This window comes from Martes martes (assembly GCF_963455335.1).
Source record: "Martes martes genome assembly, chromosome: 2".
Taxonomy (NCBI): Eukaryota; Metazoa; Chordata; class Mammalia; order Carnivora; family Mustelidae; genus Martes; species Martes martes.
Genome location: NC_137889.1, coordinates 139,020,556 through 139,048,397, shown reverse-complemented (window position 1 = coordinate 139,048,397; position 27,842 = coordinate 139,020,556). Strand labels below are relative to the sequence as shown.

The window sequence follows — 27,842 nt, the reverse complement described above, 5'->3', positions numbered from 1 at the left end:
TTTGTTGAGGTTTTGCTGTTGTTGTTTTTTTTTTTTAATCACGAAAGGGTACTGAATTTTGTCAAATGCTTTGTAGACCTACATCAGTTGAGATGATCATGTGGTTTCCCTCTCCATCCTGTTGCTGGCACATATTACCTTGATCAGTTTTTGTATGTTGAACCACAGTTCCATTTCAGAAATACCCACTTAGTCATGGTTTATAGTCCTTGCAACATGCTGCTGAATTCTGTTTGCTAGTATTTCATGGAGGATTTTTGCATCTGTGCTCATCATGGATGTTGGTCTATAGTTTTCTTTTCCTACAGTGTCTCTGTCCGACTTTGATATCAGGGTAAGGCTGGCCCCATAGAATGAGCTGGGAAGTTTCTCTCCCCTTCAATTTTTGTGAAAAGTTGGGGAAGGATTGGTGTTAATTCTTCTTTAAGTGATAGAAGTCACCTATGAAGCTGTCCGGTCCTGGGCTTTGCTCTCTTGGGGATTTCTTTTCTTTTCTTTCTTTTTTTTAATTTCTTTTCAGCGTAACAGAATTCATTGTTTTTGCACCACACCCAGTCCTCCATGCAATGCGTGCCCTCCATAATACCCACCACCTGGCTCCCCCAACCTCCCACCCCCTGCCCCTTCAAAACCCTCAGGTTGTTTTTCAGAGTCCATAGTCTCTCATGGTTCATCTCCCCCTCCAATTTCCCTCAACTCTCTTCTCCTCTCCATCTCCCCATGTCCTCCGTGTTATTTGTTATGCTCTGCAAATAAGTGAAACCATATGATAATTGACTCTCTCTGCTTGACTTATTTCACTCAGCATAATCTCTTCCAGTCCCGTCCATGTTGCTACAAAAGTTGGGTATTCATCCTTTCTGATGGAGGCATAATACTCCATATTATATATGGACCACACCTTCCTTATCCATTCATCTGCTGAAGGGCATCTTGGTTCTTTCCACAGTTTGGCGACCGTGGCAATTGCTGCTATAAACACTGGGGTACAGATGGCCCTTCTTTTTACTACATCTGTATCTTTGGGGTAAATACCCAGTAGTGCAATTGCAGGGTCATAGGGAAGCTCTATTTTTAATTTCTTAAGGAATCTCCACACTGTTCTCCAAAGTGGCTGTACCAACTTGCATTCCCACCAACAGTGTAAGAGGGTTCCCCTTTCTCCACATCCTCTCCAACACACGTTGTTTCCTGTCTTGCTAATTTTGGCCATTCTAACTGGTGTAAGGTGGTATCTCAATGTGGTTTTAATTTGAATCTCCTCTTGGGGATTTCTGATTACTGGTTCAGTCTCCTTACCAGTCGTAGGTCTGTTCAGACTTTCTGCATCTCTGTGATGCAGTCTTGGTAGGTTCTGTGTTTCCAGGAATTTGTCCACTTATCTAGGTTATCCTATTTGCTGGTATACAATGGTTCAGTGTTCTCTGACAATCCCTTTTATTTCTGTAGAATTGGTAATAATGCCTCTGCTTTCATTTTAGATTTTAATAATTTGTCTTTGTTCTTAATCCAAAGATTCTTTGTTCTTAGTCCAAAGTTCGTCAAAAATTTTTTTAAAGTATGGTTTTTAAAGATTTTATTTATTTGAGAGAGAGAGAGAGAACATAGAGGGGTGGGGGGCAAGGGACAAGCAGACTCTGTGCTAAGCACAGAGCCTAATCCGGGGTTCAGTTCCATGACCCGGAGATCATACCCCAAGCCAAAATCAAGAGTCGGAGCCTTAACCAACTGAGCCACCCAGGCCTTTTTATTGGCCTTTTCAAAGAACTGCTGAATTTCTCTATTGTTTTTCTGTTTTCTATTCCATTTATTTCTGTGTTAATCTTCAGTATTTCTTTCTTTCTGCTAGATTTGGGTTTAGTTTGTTCCTTTTCTAGTTTTTCAAGATGTAAATTTAGGTTGTTGATGAGATCTTTCTTGTTTTTAATGTAAGTATTGATAGCATCAATTTCGCCCTTTGCACTGCTTTTGTTATATTCCACAGATTTTGGTAAGTTGTGTTTTCACTTTCATTTGTCTCTAAGTATTTTCCAATTTCTCTTGGATCCATTAGTTGTTTAAGTGTGTTGATTAGGGGTGCCTGGGTGGCTCAGTTGGCTAAGTGTTTGCCTTTGGCTTAGGTCATGATCTTGGGGTCCTGGGATCGAGTCCTGTGGGGGGCTCCCTGCTTGATGGGGAGTCTGCTTCTCCCTCTCCCTCTGCTGCTCCCCCTGCTTGTGTTCTCTCTTTCTCTCAAATAAATAAATAAAATCTCTTTTAAAAAGTGTGCTGTTTAATTTTCACAGTTTTGTGAACTTTCCAGTTTTCCTTCTGTTACTGATTTCTAACTTAATGCCACTGTAGTCAGAGAAGACAGTTTGTAAGATATCTACCTTTTAAAATTGACTGAGGCAATTTGTGTCTGCTCTCCTCTTATAAGGACCTTTGTCACTGAATTTAGGGCCCAGCTGGATGATCTAGGATGATCTCTTCATCTCAAGATTCTCGACACACTGACAAAGACCTTTTTTCTAATAAAGTCATGTTCACATGTGCTGGGGGTTAGGAAATGGACACATCTTTTGGTGGGGGTCACCATTTAACCAAGTATGGTCTGCCTTCTGGTTCCTCAAATCCGCATCTGTCCCATATGCAAAATATATTCACTCCATCCCAACATCTTAGCGTAAGTGCTGCTGCCTCGGGAAGGCTCCCCGAGAATCTGAGCCAAGGTACTCATCCCAGCTGTCAGCCACCAACCCCTGTGCATACCAGAGGTGCGGACTTTCATTCAATTCCCGTCATTTACCACAAAATACCTGAAAGTATTTTACCTTATTGACCTTCCCACCCGTTTCACCCCCTCCACCCAGCCAATAACCCATTTGTGAAATTAGAGAACTTAGAGAAATTAGAGAACGGCGTTTCTCTTCGAGTGCAAGGCCTTTCATACATCTCAGCCTCTCCCTGCCATCCTGGGTGCTGTCTCTCCTGTTAGGGGGCTCCCCATGCCCTTGTCTGGCCACATTGTGTCCCATGTAAAAACAAAAAACCCCAAAGACCTTTAAAAGTATCAAGTGAGGAAAGATTTGCTACAGTTTCTGTTTGTGGTACAACTATTACCTCGTTGAAAGACGAAAGGTTAAGTTTTTTGGCGATGAACTTCTTCAAGTGCAGGACTGTTGCTTGGGCCGAGCAGCGGATCCACTTCCGTTTCAAGCCCCGCAGTTTGCTGCTGTTGCACTCCAGACAGATGCTCACCTGGGAGAGAAAGACAGGCTGGCAGGCCTCCCAGGGGGGTGGGGGGGCGTGCTGTGCAGCTCTGAGGCTCTTGGAGAAGCTACTCATTCCAGTAAATGTGACAACGCTGGCTTTGTGAAATCAGAAATGTTTTGACCTCAACACTGTGGAAGAGGGCTTTACTTTAATTGTTGTATACACATTATCTTAAAATCTCTGTTTATCGATTTGTGAAATATAATCTAACACTGTTAATTCTGTTTTATGAACATAGTACTTCAAAGTGAATCTGAGAATTATTTATTCATTGTACACATGGCGCTGGTCTCAGAGGGAAACGGACATAGACTGCAGCCCCGTCCTGAGCTTCTCCCCGAGCCCCATCCCATGGGCTGTGCAGAGCGCTCTGCTGGCGCGATGAGAAAGGACATGCAGCCAGCAGGGACAGGTGCAACTGACTCTGCATGAATGTGCCCAGGAAAGCTTTGTAAGGAAGCAGTAGGATGCCTGGCCTTGACACAGGACGGCAAAGTCACTAGAGAAGAAAGGACTCTGGGCTCAGGAAAAAAACATAAGCAAAGGCACAAAGTTTGAAAGCTCACAGTTACCTCTTAGACAATCACAGTTCAGTGGGGTCACAGTACAGGGCGTGTGACAAAGGACTGCAATGTAACTAAGTAAAAGGGATTCTGGGACCAGGGGATACCTGGCAGATGCAAAAGGAAGGACCCCCAGGCCACGCAGGACTGCTGAGAAGGCCCGCTCAATACAGCACTCACGAACGAATCCTTTTCTAGTAGCAGCCACAAAAAATGGCACTGTCAGACCCCCCAAAATTCTGATAAAAGAATTAACAAAGGAGGGGTGCCTGGGTGGCTTAGACGGCTGAGCAGCCAACTGTTGATTTAAGCTCAGGTCATGATCTCAGTGTCGTGACAGAGCCCTGTGTCGGGCTCTGCACTGGCTGTGGAGCCTGGTTGAGATTCTCTCTCTCCCTCTGCCCCTCCCCCCTTGCCTGCACTCTCTCTCTCAAAAGAAAAAAAAAAAGAATGGAGGAATTAACTGAAATACATATGTCTAAAATTACTAGAGATAAAAAGAAGGAACTAAAAACATAATACACTCTGAATAAAAAAACAGGCAGGTATAAAAAAGATAACCAAATACAACCGGTAAAAACTCAGTGGGTGGCTGAACCACAGATGAGTCTCAGCAGAACACAGACCAATTTCATGAAAGATCAACTTGAGGAGATTACCTAAAAGAAGTAGAGAGAGCAAGATATCCATTAAAATAACAAAACAAAGAAAGGGCGAGGGGGTAAGAGACTGAGGGGGTCTAACACACACGTAACAGAAATTCTGAAGGAAGAAGGGAGAACAAGGGAAAGGCAAAATTTAAGTAACAACTAAGGATCAAAACGATGGAGCACAAAAACTCTCAAATTTAGGAAGCAAAGACACCAAAACAAGAGACATGAAGGAAACCTACACCTGCATGGATGGATGTGGGGAAGGGGCCAGGAAGGCGCAGTAGGTGGGCCTCCAGACGCAGCCGCTGTGCCTGGAAAGCGCAGCAGGAAGCAGAGAAGTGACCACTCAAGAGCGAGGATGAAATGAAACAGACAAGGAGAGGGGACCCTGGTCTGGGAGGGAGATGGGAGCAGCCTTGGGCAGGTGAGCAGGCAGGCGGGTGGGCCCCCTAGTTCTATCCAGATTGTTCAGCTAGTGTGGCCGGCTGCTTTCTAGTGTTTATTTGGAAGAGCGAAGGGGCGTGATTAGTCAAGATAATTTTGAGAAAGAAAAATAAGGGGGTATATGCCCCATCAGAAGCCACATCTTCACAGGTAAAATAATTAAATAATTGCAACTCGGTAAATTCCTTGGGGTTTAGGCACAAGGGGAGACAGGAGCAGTGGCACAGAACACAGCTGACCCCAGCACAGACAGAAGGCTCTTATCAGACAGGTGAGGAGGGTCTATTAGCTAATGCTGATGAGCCAACTAGTCAACCTGGAGGAAGAGACTTAACCTCCTCTCCAGCTGCACTCAAATCACCTGCTGGTGGCTTATAACCTCACTGTAAAAAGTAAAACTTAAAAATATTTTACAAGAAAACGTAGGAGAACATATTTATGACCTTGGGGTGGGGAAATTTCCTGAGATAACGGAAAGAAACACTAACGAATTTCATTACTTTGAAACTGCAAGTTCTGAATACTGATGAGTCCATGCCAGAGCCTCAAGGCTGAGCACAGTGACCGGGGGCAAGCAGGCCCCAGACAACTCAAGGAGGCATGTCAGACTGCCCAGTATACACAGTCCATGACAGAATAAGTAATTTGATAAAAAGTGGAGGCCCCAAGAGAACCAGGAGACATTTGAAAAGACGCTCAACACCACTGGTACACACACGAAGACGGCAGTGAGGACGACAACCAGGCGTCATGTCTGGGAGCAGCGAGTCCAGTCTGGGACAGGTGCAAGGAGACCTGGCTGGCCATGCCAGTCGGCCCCTCAGGTGTCTGAGCACCAGAGGGACCAGGACACCAGACAGAAAGGTCAATGAGCAATGACACAGTGTCGCCCTGCATACCATGGCCTGTGCACAGAGCACATAGCAACACTATGTGGCAACATCATGCATCCCCAAATTCTTGGAAATAAAATTGCAACTGAAAGAAGTCAGCTGTAGAAAGACACACATCCTCTGTTTCCTACGGTTTACAGTTACACACACAGATGTACACTCAAACCTAGTTATCCAGCCCAGCACACAGTTCTCTGTTCACTGGGCACAGGAGCCCCAAGCCCTGTGTCCTCCTCCCCAGTTGACCAGCGTGTCCCACAGGCTCCCTTGCTCACATGTCCCGAGCCACCCTACTGCCCAAGCCACAAATGCTGCCTGGTCGCCTTCCCATCTGGGGAGCCCTGGCCTCCCTGAGCCTTCTGCTCCGCTGAGGGTTCCACACTCACTGACTCCTCCCTCCTCAGCCAGCCCTGCTGCAAGGCCCTGCTCCACCCCACCCTCCCTCCATCTTGACACCCCTGTGCTGACCTGCACATTTTCCCTCACAGATGCTGCCTGCCTCTCCCTGCTCACCAGCTGGGAGCAGGGTAGGGCCCAGACAGGGTGGGTGCTCAGGGCTTGTGGGGTGGTGCCCAGCCTCCCCCCTCCACTGTCCCACAGGGCTGAGGCTGCCCCCTCAGCCACCAGCACAGCACAGGTGCACACCGCACCCGGCATCCCCCAAACCTGGAGGGGCAGGCATCTCCAGACTGGCCCTGGCTCCTCCTCTCTGGGGTCTGGACATCACGCCCAGCCATGCTGGGCTCAGCGCGTGCTTCCCAAGTGAGCAGGGAGTGGGGCTGTGGCCATGCTGCCCGACGGTTCGAAGCTCTCACAACCCTCCTGTGGCTGTTTGTGCAGGGACCCCACAGGTCAATGGCACCTCTGGGGATGGACAGCCCATTTGCTCAAAAGCAGGCAGAATGTGGGCCTTATAGGAGGGCCAAATTCTTCCTAAAAGTAGGTGTATATTCTAATTTTCTTATGTTTACTCTAGTGACTCACCAGTGCACCAGAATCTGTGCTTTCCTCCAGGCCCACCTGAGCAGCCCAGGGTGGGCACTGTCCTATCCCATGGGCAGGGAGAAACGTGCTCTGGACAAGGGTGGGAACAGGGACAAAGGCAGAGGGCAGAGGGGGCAGCGAGAGAGTTAGGGCGCTGAGCCAACAAGGTGTCTGAGCAACACTTCCAGTGGATGGAAACACCACAGGTGCTCTATAAGGAATAAATTCAGAATCGCGCCAGGCATTAGGATTCTCTGCTGAACAAATACCTAGGACTGCAGCCCAGCCACAGTTCAAGAGCAGTAAACCCTGAGGAGCATTGAGTGTCAGCGTTGGGCCTGAGGACTCCGGCCTGCTAGCGTCTCTGACTTGAGCGCTCGCACTTCTCTTAGCTGTTTTTCTTTTTCTTTTGCTCATGCTTAGTGTGAAAAGTGCACAATTCAGTCAAGTCATCTGAGTGACAGAAGAAGGAAGTGTTTGTCTTCAAAGTTATTCCGAATTTAGAATCTGACACCCAGCCACAGTATCATGCAGACCCGTATGGGAAACCCAGAGGGACTCAGAGTTCATTATGCACACACCCTCTCTGAAAAGATGTGAAGAGGGATGATCGTCCCCCCCCAGAAGAAACACAGACTCTACAAAACAGGAAGATGGGATAAACCCAATAGTATGAGCAAAAGCCCACACAAACCCATACTACCTTTTGTTAAATCTAAATAATTATTGGGGCGCCTGGTGGCTCAATCACTGAGCATCCGACTCTTGGTTTCGGCTCAGGTTGCGAGAAGCACGGAGGGGAGTCTGCCTGCGCTTCTCCCTGTCCGTCTGGCATTCCCTGCACCCCCGAGGCGCTCTCTCTCCAGTACATAAATAAATCTTTCTAAAATAACCTAACACCTGATTATTCAGGTTTTTTTCTTATGTTCTTCCATAATGTTTCAGTGGCTTCATTTAGCCTCACACAATTTCTTACTAGAATATTCTTAAGTTTTTCTCAGTCCTGTGATGAGGCCCCCCCCACACCTGCTGAGACTGAAATGACCTCATCCCCTGACAAGCGACAACAAGTTCTACCACTGCCCCCGCTGACGGTCTTAGGTTATGTGAGACAACAGGGTGATGTGAGAGGGACAGCGTTCTGCTGTGTCACACACATCTCGGTCTGTCTCAGTGAATGCCCAGACTCCCCCGAGCCATGCTGAGTAACAGCTGAGACTGTGCACTTTCCTGTCTTTCATGTTAACAAGATGATTCTAATTTCGGTATGATGACTGTGAGAGCTTTCCAGGCAGGGTATCCTATGGAAAGGCCCAGTACCATGGGTATGAGATTGGATCACAAGCTTTTACAGCATCTCTGTGACCGTTTCCTTCTCCTTTTTGCGTGGCGGATGCACAGATCTCTCAATGCTGTGTTGTTTCCTTTCCTCTAACACAGGCGGGACTGCAGCTCTTTGATACCGTATGTGCAGGTGCACAGAACGCCTGGCATGGGATTATCCCACCTGGGCAGTAGTATGCAGACGGTGGACTTCAATTGTTTTATATTTAAAATGTTTTATAGTGAGCATTTATCACTTTGGCAATTAAAAAAAAAAGATAAAGAAGGAAAATCTAAGGAAACGTGTTGACATTTGAACGTGTCGACTTTCTTGGCTACTTGACCTTTTCTCTGTAAATGGAGGAAACACCCCCTGGAGCAGTTAGGGTTTTCTGAAGCCCACCACAGTGCACACACAGCGGCAGCACCCACCTGCTCGTCACTTCTGTGGTAGTCATTGTCCTCTTCCTGCTTTTCTTCTGCTGCTTCTTTGTTCGAACTGTCATCTGCTTTGGTTTCACCTTTCAGCAATAACAGGAGATATTATATTACGAAACCCAGAATGTCAAACCATTATTTTTTTAACTGTACACTATACTCAAAATGCTATAAAAATTCATTCAAAGAAGACAGTAGCACCTTCAAAAGGATATGAAATCGGGGACAGCTGGACAGGGCACCTGTTAAAACACGTTGTCCCTTCAAGTGTGGGGGTCCCAGGAAGCTGACATCAGCTACACGTGGGCCTGTGAGTGTGTGTACAAGGGCATAGCAGGCAAAGGCTTGTGGGGGCAGTGAAAGGGGCAGAGAAACCCTCGCACCCAATACTACTCAATGCTTAATACACCAACTACTGACTAGGTAGCACAGGGTGCCTACAATCTTTATCGTTCCAACACTGCTTTTACAAGTAAGTGGCTGGGACAAGACCCCTGGCTTCCCAAACAGCCCCCAACTGCCTCCCTCTGCCTCCACAGGGGTGCAGCATGCAGACCCTGCCTTTCCTCGGGGCCATACAGGACCTCTCCTTTCTTCTAACATTGTTGGACATACACAGGGTGGTCTAGAAACTTCTCAGGAACCCCTTTGGGTCACTAGAAAAACACTCTGGCATGAAATACTTGAATAATTTGTTTTAATATGTACCAACTTGAAAATACCACTAATTTTACACTGAAGCAGGACAAACTGAAGGGAAGTCTCAGGAGGCCCTCCTGCACAGCACCCCACCTCCAGGTACTCGTGGGGGCCCCCTCTGTCTCCCGTTTCTCAGCTGGGCCCCAGAAACTCCCAGGTTGTACCACAAACTGTGGAAAGGGCACGGGGCATCCTGAGAAAGGGGTTCATACCAAAGCGCGGCCTTGGCTGCAGGCACACTGGAGCCCACTCACCGTTCCGATGGGGATCTAGGTGCTGTTTTGCAGAACAGGTCTCCCCCTTGATATCTCCAGGCACTTCCATGCCTAACTTGTGGTAGAATTCCCTCTGTTTCCTCATTTCCGCTATTGAAAATGAATATATACTCTTAATCTTAAGAAGGCAGGGAATCACAGGAAAATTCTGTTCACAAATGTCATGTGAAGCAAACAATAGATCTGGATCTGGGGGGTTTTGACGGCTGTCACTAATGAGAAGACAACTCTGGACTGTCACCCTCTGAACCTCAGAGCCACGGGGCCCTGACTGGAGGACGCACCAGGCACCAGGCTGAAACTGCCAGCACTAGGGCATGGGGACGCACAGACCCCTGACCGTAAGCTGCAGGCCACTCCCCACCCTCAGACCATTCTTAGCGCAGGGCGTCTGCTCAACGTTCTGGGACTCCTCAGTGGCCAGCACACAGGACCCGTGGACCGCTGGGCAGCTCAGTGACAGACTCGGGCTTTCTGGCACTGCCCGCATCTGAGTGCTGCTGACGCGCAGTGTCCTCTCCCAGCTATAGAGGGCCACCCCGGGGTGCCAGGCATGGGGTAAAGAGTGGCCCCTGGTGTCTGTGGCATGCCATCACAGCTTGCAGAATCCTGGGGAGGCAGTGGAGCCGCCCCTCAACCCGCAGGAAGGTTCCTTTGGGGGCAGAAGCCACGCCACCACACTGCCTTCCAGTACCCTCCTTAGAAGTGATGTCAGCCAGCACCCCCACTCCCTGGGGTTGGCAGGCCAGTCACTGCCGGCTGCACCAGAGGAAGCCCCCCGTGCAGAGTGGCAGCCAGGCCAGGAGAGGGCAGGGGCAGCAGGCTGAAAGGCCGACTCTGAGCAGAAAAGGATTGTAAACCGTACACCCAGACAATGAAGCAACTAGTCATTGCTCGGGGACCCACGGCAGGCAGCAAAGAAACTTTAAACCCAAGCTGCTCAAACTAATAGCCTGTAAATCACTCTATGAAAAACACTTCTGTATACTTAACCCCGTAACACTCTGTTGCACTTTTTACCTGCACCTGTGTCCTCCCCTATAGCATGAGCTCCATGGGGCCAGGAATATGTCTTGGTCACAACCTGGGCCTGCACCAATGCTCCGCATGACTGATCGCGCAGGAGCACATGGGTGCAGGGGGACAACAGGCTCAGGCACAAAGTGGCCACCCCTCAGAACTAAAGGGACAGCTCTACTGCCTAGAGGGGACATAGGGTGCTGGAACCATATACGGCAAAGTGCCAAACCAGAAGACTGGTCTGGAAAATTTGGGATTAGCTCAGAAAGAAATGAAATAGACATATCCAAGCTAGCTCAGCAATAAAGGTGTGAAGAGCAGGGCTTGATGGCGTGAGGCCACTCTCAACAGCTTCTCCAAGTACAGCGTGGTCCCGCCATTCAGCGCCGAGCGAGTTCTTGCCTAATGCGCAAATGACGCTGCTTCCAATACCTTGTTTTAATTGTCATTAAAAATTTTTCACCTCTCAGAGTGAAGGGAAGATTGAAATTAACAATACTCCATGTCAGGAATAGATCAGCACACAAATATCCCTTGGGGTAAATTTTCAGCAAGGTAACTTGCTATTTAAAACTATTTAAAAACTTAACCGCTGGCCCCCAAAACTCTGCCGGTAATCCGTCCTAAAGAATAACCACCGTAGGGGCGCCTGGGTGGCTCAGTGGGTTAGGCCTCTGCCTTCGGCTCGGGTCATGATCTCAGAGTCCTGGGATCGAGCCCCGTATCGGGCTCTCTGCTCAGCAGGGGAGCCTGCTTCCCCCTTCTCTCTGCCTGCTTCTCTGCCTACTTGTGATCTCTCTCTCTCTGTCAAATAAAATAAGTAAAATCTTAAAAAAAAAAAATAAGAATAACCACCCTAGTGCATAAGGAGAGGGGGAGGCACACAGTCGCTGGGGCCTTATTCACAACACTGAAGGGCCAGAAACAAGTCTGAATGGGGACTGGGCCAGCCAGAAGGGTGAGGCCAAGAAAGCCTCAGAATCTTTCTCAACACTCCGTCCAAGATGCCATCCACTACGGACAGTCAACATGTGAGATAAACCTAATTTATCTGCTACCCTGGGATAAGGCCTTCTGCTCAGTAGAATACCATGTAGCCACTAAAAATGATACAGATTGGGGGCATCTGGGGGCATCAGTTGGTTAAGCGACCGAATCTTGATCTCAGCTCAGGTCTTGATCTCAGGGTTGTGAGTTCAAACCCCACATTGGGCTCCATGCTGGGTGTGGAGCCCACTTAAAAAAAAAAAAAAAAGATGTAAGTCACATATTTTTTTTTAAGATTTAGTTATTTATTTTAGGGAGAGAGTGAGCTTGAGAGCGAGCAAGCACATGTGTGAGTGAGGGGAGGGGCAAAGAGAGAGGGAAAGGGAAAGAATTTTAAGTAGGCTCTTCACTGAGCACAGAGCCTGGTGCAGGGTTCGATCCCACAACCCTGAGATCATGACCTGAGCCGAAGTCCTGAGTCTGACGCACAACCAAATGAGCCACCAGGCGCCCCAAGGTCCTGCTACTGGTGTGGAACAAGCACAGTAGGTCATCATGGAAAAGACTGTGTAGCACGATCTTGTTTTTTATAAAAATTACAATTTTATAATTTTATAAAATAATACATTTTATAAAATAATAAATTTATAAAATAATAAAAATAATTTTATAAAATAATTTTATAAAATTTTATAAAAATTACAGATCCTGGTGTAACTAGGATCTAGGAGAATCCAGGGCAGTGATAAACGCAAGGCCATACTGGGCCCAAGTCCGTGTCCTTCCCTGGCGCTCTCAGTGCCTCCTCAATGACGTGGGCACGTACGGGGTCCCATGGCCGACTTCACACTCGGGGTGAAAGCCCGCTCCCCCTGCCCCCGGATCCGGCCTGAGACGAGGACATCCATGTGCACCACTCGGACCGAACACCCCACGTGGAGCACTAGCCTGGGGGTTGGCAAGCGTCCCATCGTCGGACGCAGCGGACACTGGGGCTGCGTGAGCTACGCAGCAACACCGAGGTACGACATAGGCAGGTCTAGAACCGGGGAGAAGGCAAATGTTTTATGGCATAACGAGTACATTCTGGCTCTTATTTTGAATAAACTGTCATCTGTCAGATGAAGAAAAAAGGTCCACTTTACCTTCATGATCCCTTCTCTGATGCTCTTCCTTCCTTTGTGTGGGTCCAAGTTTCCGACCTCTGGCACCTCCTCATCTTGGAAGAACTTCTTATGCGGTCCGACAAGTTCCCGCGACCTCTGGCTCCCAGAAAAACTATCTCTCCTTGCCTTCTGCAGGACACACAACTCTGGCCAGTGGTTTCTTCTCTCAACACCAAACACTGTACTTTCCGGTCTCCTTGCTGGCGTGGCTTTGGAGAAGCCAGGTGGATTTTTACTTTTGCTCCTCTGTAATAAGGTGTTTTTTCCCTCTGCCTCATTTAGTTTGATTACTCTGTAGCTGGAAAATGATATACATAGGTCTCGCGTTGCTGGCACCAATCCTGACTGGTGTTCTCTGAGTGTCCGGGGTCCGGTGTCTGATGTTAGTTTGGGGAAAATCTCAGTCATGATCAGCTCACGTATTTCTGCTGTTCCTTCTCTCTCTCCTCTGCTTCTTGTGTTCCAGTCCCATGTACGGTACACCTTTGCGGCAGTCGCTCATCCTTGGAGACTCTGATTTTGGTTAGCTTCTGTTGACAGAACCCTACACAAGTTGTGTTACTAATTGGCCCGAGGCTTTCTTCGTTTCTGCTACTGTGGTTTTATGTCTGGTATTTCTTTTTGCGTCTTCCTTAGGGTTTCCGTCCTTCTGCTTACACTGCCCAGCTATTCTGGTCCACGTTACCCACTGGAGCCTTTAGCATATTTGTTGCGTTTGTTTTAAATTCCAGTCTGACAATTCCCACATCCTTGCCGTGCCTGGTTCTGGTGCTTGTTCTGTGTCCTGAAACTCCGTTTCTGTCTTTCAGTGAGCCTTGTCATGTTTTCTGGTGAGCCAGCTGCAATGTGCCAGGGAGAGGCCTTCAGTGACATGGTGGGGTGGGAAAGGGGAAGGGCTCTGTGATCCTCAGCCAGGGCCTCCACTCTGGGCTTGGTCAGCACGTCCCAGCTGTGTTCTTGCGCTGTGGGTGGGAAGACCAGCTCCCCTCGCTCAGCTAGTTTCCCCAGTGGGCAGGCCTTGGTTGATGTGCTGCCGAATGGCTCCTCTTCTTCCCCTGCAGGAAGCACTGAGGGACCGTGGCTGAGATCCTGGGGGCGAAGCTCATGATACCGGATCCTCCTGCAGGTTTCTCTCTCTGACTTGTCTGCATGGAGCCTCCAGCAATTCCTCAAGTACAGGCTTCCGGCCCTGTGCCAGTTCCCAGGGAGGGTTCTGCTCCGGAGTCTCTGCCCTGGGAAGCCGGGGCCCCCATATCCAGTTTCTCCAATCTTGGGGCAGCAGTTTTCCCTGTGTCCACCCTTCTTAACAATCTAAGAAAAGTGGTTAATTTCTCAGTCTGTTCAGCTTATTTGTTAGGACAGAGTGGTGACTTCCAAGCTCTTCATGTGAGGAACTGGAAACCAGCAGTCATGAAACTTCAAAATATGGTAAAACTATAATTGAGGACGGTTTTTTGTATCATAGGCTGCTAACAAGAGAAACGGACTTCTTTTAGGGGGATGATATTTAATCGGGGTTAAAAGTTAGTGTTCCTTATCAAAACTGATTATACATGTTCATCTCAAATGAGATTTTACAAATTTTCATTTCTGAAAATGTCTTTTCACACAGAAATGTGTGGCATCAGTCCACAAGCACACGACCTCTTGGGCTCATGCATCAGTGAGGGGGTACTCCCAGAGCCCTGGGGGGCCTTTTTCCCGGTGTCGGCCCTTGTGGTGCCATCACACTGAGGGCTCGTTGCTCCTCCTGGAGGGTGGACAGAAACAGCACAGTCAGTGGACTCTGACATGTGGACTGAGGTCGAGGTCCTGGTCCTGTAGCCAGAGCTCAGAAAGCAAGGCTGCTCCCAGTCCACATGGGCTCGGAGATCTCCCGCCTCCTCTCACTTCTGACAGTACCACATCCAGAGAGCAGCGCCTCACCGCAGGGAGTCTGTGCCCAAGTCACACTGCCTGACTTCATTAGGAGCACTGTCGAGTCTTTGGAAAAAGGTACTTTCTGAAGTCCTTCAACGTTAAAGGTGCTTCTTTCCACTCTGAAAATTTCCTCTCCCCACAGCTCCAAACCCCACCACACACACACACTTTGCCAGCCTGAAGCCTTAAAGGGCTGAGTGGGAGGGAAAGTTGGGACGTTTGGCCTCCGCTTTGGACAGGACCTCCAACGCTAGGGGATGGTGACATCTGAAAGTGAACAAAGTCTACCCGCGGACACCACGAGTCCAGTGACACAGGAAAGAGTCATCTCAGCAGTATTCCTGTTGGCGAATATGACGTCCCCCAGACACCTTCCATTTTCACAGGTGCAGTTCGTCCATCCAACTGAGCATCTTCCTGCCCCACATACGTTCCCGCCCCTGCTGGCTGGAACACAGCTGAGCAGATGCCATTTCTGGTTGTACTGGACTGGAAGTTTCTCAACCCCTTTAAGATTCCCGGTGGCAGCTGCTCCGTGCGCACCGCTCGGAGAGACGTTTTCTCTGGTCACTGCAAGCTCCCCAGGCAAACGGCTAAGTGGACTGGACACTCAGAACCACCAGCTTGGCTTCCTCCGCGACAACTGACGCAGCTCCCAGAAGCTCCCTCCAAAGCCAGTCTGTCCTCTGGCTGCTGGTGTCAAACAAGACTGCACTGAGGGTAAATGGCTCCCCTGTTTGGCTAACACACCAGCCAGTCAGAAACCTACTCCAACTGCAGCCGTATCTTCACTTTTTATTTTTGTGAAGAAATTCTGCTGTGATGAGCTACTCTATTTTAGATTTTTTTTTCCTTCCTGCGTATTCAGTTTGGTTCTGCTCCTTCACCCCAGCATGGTGGCTCAGCATGGCACCATTGGCTCGCAAGGACAGCTCCATCGACGCATCCCTGTGGCTTAATCAGGCAGCATCTGGAGCCCACACTTTCCTTCCTTCGGGTTCTGACATGATGGGTAGGCGTGGACAACAGAGTCAGCAGTGGCACATGGCTCTCGAAAAGCTGGCGAGCTATGCCTGTGTTTCTGGATCCACGGTGCGCGAAACGGCGAGGCCCCCTCCCCCCGCCACCCCGCCTCAGTCTGCCACCAGTGCCTGCTCAGGGCGCGACGCTAGCACAAATGATACAAAGAGGAGTAAGCACGCTGTGCTCCAGTAACACTACTTAACAGACAATGGAATTTCAATTAATGTAACTTTCACATCACAAATGTTATTCTTTTGACTTTTCCCAACCTTACAAAAGTGTAAAAAAACATTCTTGGCTCATGAGTCCCGTGAAGACAGGCAGCAAGCCAGATCTGGCCTGCAGCTTCCCGACACCTACTCCAGGCAGGGCCAAGAGGCAAGAGAAAGAAATAAAAATGCAGAACCCTTGGCCTAGTGATTTTACTTCCAGAATAAAGCCCAATATATTCACCCACTCCCATAAAAGTATGCAAAAGGGTGATCGGCACACCCCCTTCCCTTCGGTTAAAGCCAACGATGGGAACGTCCTAAGTATCTGTCAGGAGGAGTCCAGGAGCGAAAGGACCCCTGCAGCCATCGTCAGACGGGCAGAGCCCCACATCCCAGCAAGTGCCTCTGTGGCACGCAGGCGGAAGGAGCAAGCTACAGGCTGTGCAAAGCAGGGAGGAGTAGCTGACACAAAACATAGATCATTTGATTAAATTTTATAAAATGTGGCCTCTTCAAAGGCAGATTTTCAAAAATTATTTAAAAAGGAAACAAAAGACAACTGAAAAACAAATTCTCTACCAAGAAGACCTTGTCTACGGGGAACAGAGAAACAGCTGGCAAGAGGACGGCAGCGGGGGTGGAATCTGAGGAGGCGCAGCTCTGAGGCCCAGGCGGCAGCATGTGCAGCCTCCAGAACGGGGCCTCCACCTGAGAAATCAGGTGTGCAGCTGTGGGCACAACTGACATGACAAAGGGGCTGCAGACAGCCTACAGCATGACAGTGGCCACACTGTCAAGGGTTTCAAAGCCGTGCTGTTCTTGTGAAGAGCAACATGGGGCTGCAAGTCTGAGGGCCAGAGAAGCCGAGCATCTGGTCTGCCAGAAGAGAGACCCCGGCCCAAGGGGGAGAGAGGGCGACTGGCTCAGTCAGCCGGCATCATCGCACTTGCACACGGTCTCCACCAACGAGACCTCCATTACAACCGTGTCGCCGGGCATCTCACCCACGACGGCACCTGGACTCTGTGGGGACAGGACAGGAAGTCACCAAGAGAAGCCCAGAACCCGCCTGCTGGGCAAGCAGGGCCACCCCAGACACCTGGGGTGCTGTCGGAGGCCATGGATGGGAGCACCTGGGCTTCAGAAAGGACAAGGACCCCTACACGCTGTGAACACGTGCATGCGTTTCCATTCACTGAGGGTGGCTGGAGGGGCCCGAAGGCCCAGCTGGCTGTATACAAAGGAAAGACAAACTCAGTTCTGCCTGTTGATGTGAATGGGCCTCAGGAACCCTGGAGTGATGCATGGCTCTGCGCACGTGGTCTACCGGGTACACGGCCTGGTCAGACCCAGAAGAGGCAGATCAGAAGAGACAGATCGGACTGCTCCTAATGAGTCCCAGACTGATGCTCTGCGGGCAGGGTGGCTGCAGCAGCAGGACACACAGGCCAAACACACCTGTTCAGGCAGAATAACCACCGGAGCGGGACTTGCCAGAAACACGAGCCACAATCAGGTCAGGCCTGCAGAGGCCGCCAGTTCAGGAACCGGGTGCCCTCGGCAAGTCCAGACTTGGAGAGAGGAGAGGCCGGGAGGGCGCAGAGCAGTTGGACTGGGGGCGACCTAACCCGGATCCTGACTGAAATAAGCTAAAACAAACTCGGAAAATGTGGTGTTCTCGAGGCGGTTAGAAATGCTGGCACTGACTGGCTGTTTGATACCAAGGGGTTACTATTATTTTCTTAGATTGATAAAGGTTTTGTGGTTACGTGTGTTAAGAAGAACCTTATCTTCTGGCAGAAGATGGGCAGGAGCAGTGGATGAAACAGGACTCGCCGTGAGCTGGGAAACTGCGGATGCCGGGTAATAAACACATGGGATTCCGTATGTGCTTCTGCCTGCTTTTGTGTTTAAAATACCCTGGAATAATTTTTTAAGGTACTGGTGTTTTATTTTGATGTATTCTTTGCTTTAGGACTAAAAACTTCGGGGTATCAAAAGATGACTGTCTCCATCTACATTTTACTCAGGAAACTTAAATTCTTCTTATATAAATGACCTTGTGAATGGTGAAGAAAAGACTAACAGCACTGTTACGTCGGAAAAGCTAGATGAGTATCTTCTAAGCTTACACAGTGAGCTGTATATTCAATTACAACCCTCCTTTGAAACATTACAAGGAGAAAACAGACAAAAGGAATCCCTAACATATTTTATCTCTGAAGGACAGCGTACGGAGTTTCATCAGCAAGCACAGCACACTTGGATCCTGAGTGGGACCCTGAGGCCAATGTCCCTCCCCATCGCCCCCTCACCACCCCCACGAAGAGGGACAGCAACACTCTCTGTGTTCAGGACTGCAGGAAAGTTTAAAAAAAGAACAGCTATTTCCACTTTCAGGATACTTATACTACATAGTATTTCATTTTAATTCTCAATGAGATTGGACTTAAAATGCAAATAAACTTTATTGACACCCCGGCTACTGGTGGTGTGTCTGCGATTAGGGAGGCTGCCCCAGCGAGGCTGCATGCTCGACTGGGCCCCTCTGAACGCAGAAGCCAGCGAGGTGGACAGTGGAAGAAGCCAGCACCATGGTACTCGTGAGTTCAGCGTGGAGACAAGACAGGCAGTGCTGCTGCCACAGAGGGGGCCTCCCTCCAGGTCCAGGACCCCCATGAGGAAAGCCTCCCAGAGGCCGTGCTACAGTCTCCACAGTCTGAGAGAGACACTCTGACACTCACCTTCCTGAAGGCCTGGAACCAGTTTGTAAACAATGTCCTGCATGGTTCTGTCATGACTGGCAAAAGAACACAACAGGTCAGGTCAGCCAAAACACCCAGGCACATTTTCCCTTTACAACAGCAAAATTCACAATTGCAAATTCTAAATCTTGGTTGAATTTTGCTTCTAGTTTGCACTTAAAAAAATGTGTTAGCAGAAGTTATATATGATCTGAATTAATGCATCATTTAATTCAGGTTCTAGAAGCTTAAGAACATTTCAAGCAGCGGTGGCACAAAGATCCTCTAGGGGAGGAGTGCCCTCTGCCTGCCAAATGCGGTGCAACACAGAGCTGCGGCCTGGTGTGGTCTGTCCAGCTGCACACCGCCAACCCCGCCTTGTCCACTGGTGCTTCCTGGGGTCTCCACTAGACCGGAAGCTTTTCTGTAACGTTCTCAAAAATGCAGAGAAAAGGTTCTAAGATCAGGCCCTTCTGGTGGTCTTTATGATCTACCTATGAAGGTTTTCTGAAAAGGTTACACGAGCACAGTATCTGAAATATAATACTCCAGTTTGTTATTTCTGAACATAAATTATTAATACATTGAAGTAACTGTTTTCAAACATCATCCATTAAAATGAAAACCTTAAGAACACAGATAGGTACCTTGTAACCAACTGACAAACAGCTCTGCTCCACAGATCAGACATTTAGCTGCAAGAGCTAGGCCAGGACTGGGCACACGGCAGCCACTCACCAGGCTCACAATTTTGCCAGAAATACTGGGGGACCGGGTCCTGCAGAGACCACTGCTCACTGCTTCCAACAACTCTAAAGTTCTACTAGACACTGGGCTGACAGCTTAGCCCATGGCAGACGGACGCAGAGTTTCTCAACCCTTCTGATCGTGCTGCACACTAAGAAATGCATTTCACGTCCCAACACTCACATTCACGTGTGTGTACGGGTGACAGACACATGCACACGGATAAGCATTCGGAACCACCACTGGCCTGCAGCACACATGACTCCCTTGCTCGCTGACTCCACCCTCACCGGCTTCGCGGAAAGCTCACCCGATCCTTAAGGAGATGACGCTGGACGGAACCCTGCCAAAGAGCTCTACCCTGGGTCCTCTGAATGACTTAGCTAGGCCCTGCCTGCATGGCCAGAGACCCACAGTGCTGGGTGGAGGGCTCGGCGGACTCTCCTCGGGGAGGGTTCCAGGAGGCACAATAGCACAAGGCCTTCTTCCTGGTGTCGGCCACATTCCGGCTCTTACTGCGGCAAACCCTTGAAAGAGAGCCAATTCCTTTGCAGTGTTCATGTTCACACTCCACGCTACAGTCCACACACCCTCTTAGCTCCTCTCTTGACATGGCCCACATGGCCAAGGTCCTTGGCTTGAATTTGAAGCCTGGAAGGGCAGAGCTGCCTCAAAGATCCTCCAGACCCTAGAAACTCAGACTCAGCACCTGTCTGCAGCCAGCACCGCATGGCATCCTCTTACTTCCTAAGGCCTGAGCCACTGCCTGGGGCCCAGCATGGGGCCACCAGGCCCCGTTACCCCACCCTAAGTGCCCTCTTCCCACTCCGCCCCAGCCCAAAGGTGAAGGCCCTTCCTTTGGGGCAACCTCACGGTCAGAGTGTAGCAGAATCAGAGCAGAAGGCTGGGCCAAGTGTGTAGGGCAAAGGTATGTCAGGAAGAAGGCTCTGAGCCAACAGCAGAGCTGGCATTAGGATGGGTAATACAGTATAGTTCCAGCCAGAGCACAGAGGGCAAGGAGTAAGGGACAAGATTAGCAGGAAAGAGCCACTGCGGAGCGCAGAGCCCATGGCAGGCCTCAGGGCTGCGCATCTCCCCCCAGCTCTGCACCTCAACCCCCTGGCCCTGGTCACCACATGGGCACTACACAGAGAGAAGGCAGGCCCTGGCCTGTGCACGAGGCTAGCTCCGCTCCATGGGCTCCCTTCCTTGTGTTATAGGTTAGGCTATGCCTAGAACACCACCGTCTGGGACTGCTAAAGTGTTTCTGTTCTCCAGAACACCCTGCCTATCCCAGAGCACAGGAGAGGGGCCCTGGAACTCTGGGAGGGAGGGCCAGAGTCTCTACAGCTTTCCACTAGCATGAAGCTCCTATCACCACCTGCCTTCTACAGTTCACATCAGGAAAGCCCCCCTGTGCTCTACAAAGCCACACCCCCCAAGACAGGAAACACATACATAGACACTGCCAACAATTAGTGCCCAGAATACATAAAGCATTTCTTTAAAGCAGAACAAATAAAACAAAGAACCCAGTAGAAAAATGAAATGAGATATGAAGAGACACTTCCCAGAAACCCGAATGGCTAGGTAACATTTGGGAGGAGGCTGGTGCTCACTGATAATCAGGGCCAAGAGCACACCACATGGCAAGAAGGCAGTCCACAACAGCCCAGGAGAGCACGGGAAGGTACGAGAGCTCTACATCCCAATACCTTGCCCTGAGGGATGGCAAAGAAGAGACACCCACACGGCAAACCCCAGAGCAGCACTGAGCGCCTGCTATGGACACCCCAACGTGCCCCGGCCACAGGGTCCCACATTAACTAACTGGTCTGGAGAACAGGCTGGGTCAAGGGCAAGGCGCACAAACACACCACTGGTCCCCCTTGTAGTGAGCTGGACAAAGGGGACTAAGGTATGTTGTCTGGGGACAGTGGGCTGTTGGGTGGGGTCTTCTGGGCCTGGTGATTTTACCTCTTGATCTGGGAGCGGCTTCTCGCTGCGCCGACGCCAGCTGCTCACGTTTTTAAACTCTCCTGTGCACACCCTTATGAGTGGTTCAGAACAGATCTCCAGACCTACCTCTGCTGCTCCCATGTGGTGGGGGAGCGCTTTCATTTCCTTTAGGACAGCCCCTCAAATCTGGAAGCCATTTAAAACTCCGCATAAGAGCCACAAGCCAACCCAGACGCCCCCCTCACCCAAGGAGGTAGCTGTGGCCAACAGGGCCACCAGCTGCGAGAAGCAAGATGCAGGCCACAAGCAAGGGGCCTAGGACCACTCATTCCATAACTGAAAGGCGGGCCGAGGGCTGCTACCTGCTTTAGAGCAAACTTCAGCCAGTCCAGTGTAAAACCAGTGAAACCCATGTGGGTCCTGAGGTTCCTCAGATTATTCAATTTGAGCAAATACTCCTGGAAACTTGTAGGAGCGGCCCCGGTGCTCCCTGGTATGACTTGGCCGGCAGGGTGGCCAAGCACGCAGGCCAGGGCAAAGCCCTGACAGGGAACAAGGCCGGAAGCTGTGCCCGGGGGCCCTGGAGGCACTTACCCAATGTACTGCAGCGGGTGACTCTGGTGGATCACGATCCTACACGTGGGGCAGGTGTTGTTCTCTTCCAAGTACTTGACCAGGCAACTCCGACAGACTGTTTGCAAAAGCACGTGCATGTCAGAAAGTGAGAGCAGAACGCCGGCGCCTCCTTGGGCTCGGCTCACACATGGGCCATGCGCAGACCCACTGACCACCGCACATGTGGCTGCTTCAATGGGACACCTGCCTCTCGGGTCTCACCAACCACGGTGAAGTCTCATGTGCTCACTCAGCAGGTCTGAGGGGTAAGGGTAGGAGGGACAAGGAACCTGAGTGAGGAGGGGGTGCGTAGAGGTCAAGAGCGGAGACATCACTAGAATGCATGTCAGGGTCTCATCCCAATATTCTCACCACAGGGGCTAACACTTAAAATTTTCATGTTTGTCTAAAGAAAAATCACGAGATTTTCTGTGTACAACAAAATTCGAGAAAATTCAACAGAGGATAACAATTTAAAGCTATAATTACCTTTAAAATAAAAGTTCTATCAAAACTGGCAAATATTTTATTTTCTAAAGCGGAAAATACAGAATCCAAAGTCACCTGCATTCCAGGCACTGGTCTTACAGCAAAGACCCTGTCTCCACAGGGAGTTCCTGCCTGGCCCCCTCAGCCACCGTCATGGAGGCTAGCTTCAGGTAAACCGCACCTGCTAAATGTCCACTCAAGATGGGGCTTAAAACACCCAAGTCCAGCGCAAGCTAAGAGTCTTCTAAATAGCACAACACAAGCCCATCAGCCTCGAGGAGCCAAACCACATTTCCCCGTTCAGAAAGTTTAAGGAATTCATTTGGGAATTTTAAAAAATAAGCATTTCTGTCCACTAAAAATGAATATTGTCATAACACAGTTATACTGGTTTTGCCGTTACATAGAAATAACTAAATTTTTCCTATTTTTAGCTTTCTTAAATGATATTTCTACTGAAACTACCCATAAAATTTTTTTTTTAATTTGAACTAATTTTTTTGATTTAAGATCATCTTTATTCCTGCTTCTGTGTCTTGCTTTGTGCTTGAGCTAAAAGGTTTTGGTGAAAGAGAGAAGAGAAAAGAAAAGAAAGAAAAGGAAAAGAGAAGAGAAGAAAAGGAAGGAAAGAAAGAAAGAAAGGAAGGAAGGAAGGAAAGCAAGCCCAAGGATCAAGAAACCCCAAGGCTAGAAGCTGTCAAAGGCCACGTTCTAAGACATTCCGCCCATGAGTATGCAGATAGTCACATCCCACCACGGCTGTCAAAGACCATGTTCTAGAATATTCCCCACATACACATGTGTAGACACTTGGTCATATCCCCCCCCCACGGCTGCCAAAGACCATGTTCTAGAATATTCCCCACATACACGTGTGCAGACACTCGGTCACCGTGGTCGCGTCGATGAGATATCCGCTGCATAGGCGGCAGGTGATGTGGGCGTTTATGTCCCAGAGTTTAATCTTTCTGGTCAACATCTTTGGCTTCTGCAAGAGAAAACCACTTATTAACTAATATCTGAAATAGTCCCATGTGTTTCTTTCTTTCTTTTTTTTTTTTCAGATTTATTTTTAGAGAGAGAGGGAGAGAGGGAGAAAGACAGCATGAGTGGGGGGAGGGGCAGAGGGAGAGAGAAAATCTTCAGCAGACTCCCCACTGAGCAAGGAGCCCGATGCAGGGCTTGATCTCACGACCCTGAGATCACGACGTGAGCCAAAACCAAGAGTCGGACACCCAACTGACTGCACCCTCCAGATGCCCCCAAAATACTCCCAGGTGCTCCATCAAAGTTTCAGGCCTAATGTAAATCAAGTTCCAGCACAGAAGGGCTCAGCGTGATGGAGGGCCAGGTCCATGCCATAGAAACTCTGTGGCCCAGCTTCCCGTCTATAGAAGAGAGTGCTGTAGGTCTTCTCACAGAGGACCAGGACTGTCCTGATGGGCAGCGCTCTGCAAACGTGTGACCACTTCCCCTTAACCACTGCGATACTGCCCCCCTCAGGGCTCTCCCAACCCTCTCCTGCTTGGGACTGAGCTAAGGCCATCTAGGGAGCCGTGTTGGGGGTGTGAGTCAGATGCATGGAGCCGCAGGAAGAGAGGCTAGGGGAGCAGGCCACCTGTGCTGGGGCAGGGACAGGAGGCTGCAGGGTCACTGCTAGAGCCTCTGGCTCCTCTGGCAAGCTTGGGGACGAATGACCCTGAGGGATGTTAGTGACCCTGAGGGACTCTGGCCCAACCTGAACGAGAAGCAAAGTCCCTCAACGAGGCCTCAGTGTGGACACACAAAAACAGCTGATAAGCACATGCAAAGGTGCTCAGCCCATGGACACATCCAAATGCAGGTGATACCACATGTCATTCCAGCATCAGAAGGCAGTATTTCCAATATTCAGTTGACGTTCCGTCCTGACCAGTCCCAGGGAAGCAGACAGTCAGAAGGGCTGCCAGCCAGATGTCCCCAAATAGGACAGGAGCCGTCCCATTTCTAGAGATTTATCTTAATAACGGGACAAGTTCAAAAGACATTTGCTGCAATTGTTTAAAATGGCAAATCACAGAAAACCGCCACTGAGAACTGGCTATGAAAGCAATTTTACCTTGCCAACAGGTGCTCCAGATCCTCCTCCCCTACTTTCTGCCCTGTCCAAGGGAAATCCAACCAGCCCCTGGACCTCACCCTTCCTCTTGGCCCAGCACAACCCAGTCCCAGAACTGGGGGTTCTTAAGGCCACCTGCCGATCCCTGTCACTGTCCCACAGGACAACGGTGTTGCACACACATCATCAAAGCCCAAACATCTGTGTGCCAAAGTGCTGACGTGTTATCTCTGTCTCAGGGTGGAGGGGGTACGCCACTGTACCTGGCTCTGCCCCCAGGTCACCTGTCTCCCCTTTAGACCACAGGCTCTATGAGGGTTGGTTTTGTCACTGCATCGCCTGAGCTGTGCCAGGAGTTACAGCAGCTCTTGGGGATGTCCACATCCTACCCCCAAACCTGTATGTCATCTCATGCGGGAGATGGTCCCAGATGACCCCATAGACCCCATGTCATCACAGAGCCCTGAAATGGGGAGGTGGGAGGGTCAGAGGCAGAGAGACTGGGAGATACTAGGGTGCTGGCTTGAAGGTGCAGCCAAAGGTGCAGGTGCCCTAGAAGCTGGCAAAAACAAAGCACAATTCTCGTCTAGAGCCAGAAGGAGCCAGGCCTGTGGACACCTTGACTTCTGACCTTTGGGACTGTCAGATGACGCACTCGTGCTGCTGGTCCTTTGTTAGAGCAGCGGTAGGAACCCAACACGGAACACTGCTCCGGTGGATACTCACGGAGTGAATATTCTCCAAGTGAGCGTCACTAACAGAGCTCTGCATGAAAACAGAAACAGACACATCGGAGTCAAGGGCATCCCTGAGGCTGGCTGGCCGCACCGTGCACATGGCTCCCAGGCCGCCGGGCGAGGGCACTCGCAGCTCAGTGCTGTTCATGAAGAGGGAAAAGCAAGCAAACCTTGCGGAGGACTTGAGACCCACTTCCCTCTGTGAGGCCCGAGGGCAAGTGCTGGCCATGCCTGCACAGTGAGTGCGGCTGGGGCCCGGCTGGGGCTTTGCAGCTGGATGAGGAGGCGAAGGGCCCGGAGGAAGCAGCAGTCTGGAGGTGCACTGTTGGAACCAACAAACTACCAGAGCAAGTGACTGCCATCAGCCGGCCTACCAGGCTAGCATCACCTACAGAACGGAGTGTGTCTACACCTCAGTCCTGCTCCAGGACTTGCGTGGAACATGAGACAAAAGCAGATACTTCTGGCTGTTCACCCACATCTCTCCTCCCTTCAAAAGACATGCGGTCCCCATGGGAGAGGGCCCTTCCCACCTCCCTCGAAGCCAGCTGTGTCTGTGGGTCGGGGCTCGCTGATGTTACTAGGAATCTAGTAAAGGTGAAACGGAGCTTGGGGGAACATTCTCACAGGGGTTTCTACAGGCCAACCAGCCTCAGCTGGAGAAGATGGACTCGCACTCAACCAATGTGGGTTTGTACTCTGTTCTTCGCAAGTGTGTGCACTGAGGCCCAGTCAAGTAGCTGGCCTTCGGGGAACCCAGAACCACCTTGTGGAGTAGGAAATAAAAGGAGAGAAGGAAACCCAAGCGAAGCAGAGCAGAAAACAGGGACCTGCCTGCCAACATGGAAATCTTGCGTGAGGCCCCACACTGGCCCAGCTAAGCACTGTTCTCATGTCCTCAACCTTCTACTGAGCAGTTTATACACCAGCCACTAAGGATACAGGACACACAAATATTCCTATCCCACTGTAACATGCTCAGCAATGACATATCTTCCCAAACACCAAGTAACTGAGCTGCCAAACAAAAGACAAAACAGGGCTCACTTTGGCCACACATATACTAAAGTTAGAACGATACAGAGCAGATTAGCATGGCCCCAGCTCAAGGGCAACACGCAAACTTGTAAAGCCAAAGCCAAGTCCCAGGTCACACTGGCATAGACAGGGCCTCTGGCCCCTTGGAGGAATGGGGTCAGTGTGAGCTCATGCTTAGTGAGCAGGTGGGTACAGAGATGAAGACGTGTGTGTGCCTGTGCGTGTGGACTCGCACAACTACCTCCCAGCTCTCTCCACTGGGAGGGCCTGGGAATAAGTGCTCCTTGGTGGCTCAGGTCCCAGTTTGGACACACCGCCGTCCGCCATGAGGTTCATGGGGACACAGGCATACGGCTCACATAAGGCTGGGCTGGGAATGTAACAGAACTGGGCCTGAGTGGACCTGGCCCCGGCTCCAAGGGCTCCACCGGTCACACTGGGAACAACTGGGGCTTCAAGATAAGGAGTGACTCTCATCAGGTGAGCAGAATGAATCAGATCATTATCAACAGAATAACACCAAATGAAGTTCATGAGACGTTCTTCCTTCCAGAAGGTGAGCCGATCACATGGAAGTAGGAGTCACCAGCCACCATAGAAACCGCAGCGACAGGAGTCACCAATGGAGGCTTTGTTGAGGAAGGGAAGATTCAGAGTCTCAAAGACCCCCCCCACCCCCCAACCGAACACTTCTCAGGCACAGACAGCAGGGCCTCCAGGTAGAAATACTGTGTAGACATCACTTCCTAAGTGACCAGCTGATACCCAGGTGGGCATCAGATGAGAGACAGATAGTGGTGTTTCCTGGAGTCATGCCACGAAGGACACAGCACCCCTCACGAGACTCCTGCTAAAAGAGCACACACGAGTCTCACCTACAGGAAACCCCAAAGGAGGTGACCCCCGAGGGAGGGAGGTCGCAAGAGACAAGGGAGGCAGGCCGCCTGAGCACAGTGCCTGGCTGAGGGGACAGCCCTGACAGCCTGGAAAAGGGACCCTCTACCTGCTGACCACCCACATTAGGAGATAAGAGGGCCCTGAAAGTCCCCCTGGCCCAGCTGCCAGCTCTGCCCAAGCTGGGCCCCAAGGCCAACCACCCTCCTGTCCTCAGGTCCACGAGGGGAAATGTCCACTGTTGCCATCAGGCGGATGTTCCACCCATAGGCCTCCCACGTTTGGCAGCCCCTGTGTAGCTTGGACACTGGACACCAGGTGGGTATGAGCCAGAGGAGGAAAGTGCTACAAGACTGTCAGTCCTGTACCATTTGCACACACACCTGCCTGCAGACCCTGAGATGCCTTGATGGGTGCATCTCAGAGCCTCTCGCAGGAGAGGTCAGCAGTGAACGTGAACAGTGGGCTTTTCACAGCGGTTGTTCCTCCCCATGCGACAACACAGGCTGCTGAAAGGCTGCCTGGAGGTCGGGGGAGACCGCACCTCACCTCTTCTAGATGTCTTCGGTCCCCTCCTCCTGCCTTTGCATTGGGCGCTCAGGCTGCGGCTCTGAGGCTGTAGGTCCTCGCCAGCGGCTTCACTCTGCCCTGTGGGTCTTCACGTCG

The 27,842-nt window shown here is 50.3% G+C and overlaps 1 protein-coding gene across 3 annotated transcripts in view; it reads right to left on the bottom strand.

Moving 5' to 3' along the window:
- The window catches only part of PCGF3 (polycomb group ring finger 3), a 36,461-nt gene extending 8,619 nt beyond the window's left edge, over nucleotides 1-27,842 (bottom strand). Inside the window, exons 1-7 of one of the 3 annotated variants that reach the window (XM_080797263.1) lie at nucleotides 27,726-27,842; nucleotides 23,280-23,397; nucleotides 21,900-21,996; nucleotides 18,600-18,655; nucleotides 9,507-9,617; nucleotides 8,548-8,636; nucleotides 3,103-3,240 (exon numbers count right to left, since the gene is read on the bottom strand). In XM_080797263.1, coding sequence (XP_080653389.1) covers nucleotides 3,103-3,240; nucleotides 8,548-8,636; nucleotides 9,507-9,617; nucleotides 18,600-18,655; nucleotides 21,900-21,996; nucleotides 23,280-23,388 — 600 coding nt within the window. In that variant the 5' untranslated portion in view covers nucleotides 23,389-23,397; nucleotides 27,726-27,842. Of the gene's footprint in view, nucleotides 1-3,102; nucleotides 3,241-8,547; nucleotides 8,637-9,506; nucleotides 9,618-18,599; nucleotides 18,656-21,899; nucleotides 21,997-23,279; nucleotides 23,398-25,138; nucleotides 25,275-27,725 lie in introns of those variants that run through there. The other 2 variants (XM_080797264.1, XM_080797265.1) reach the window with 2 other exon arrangements.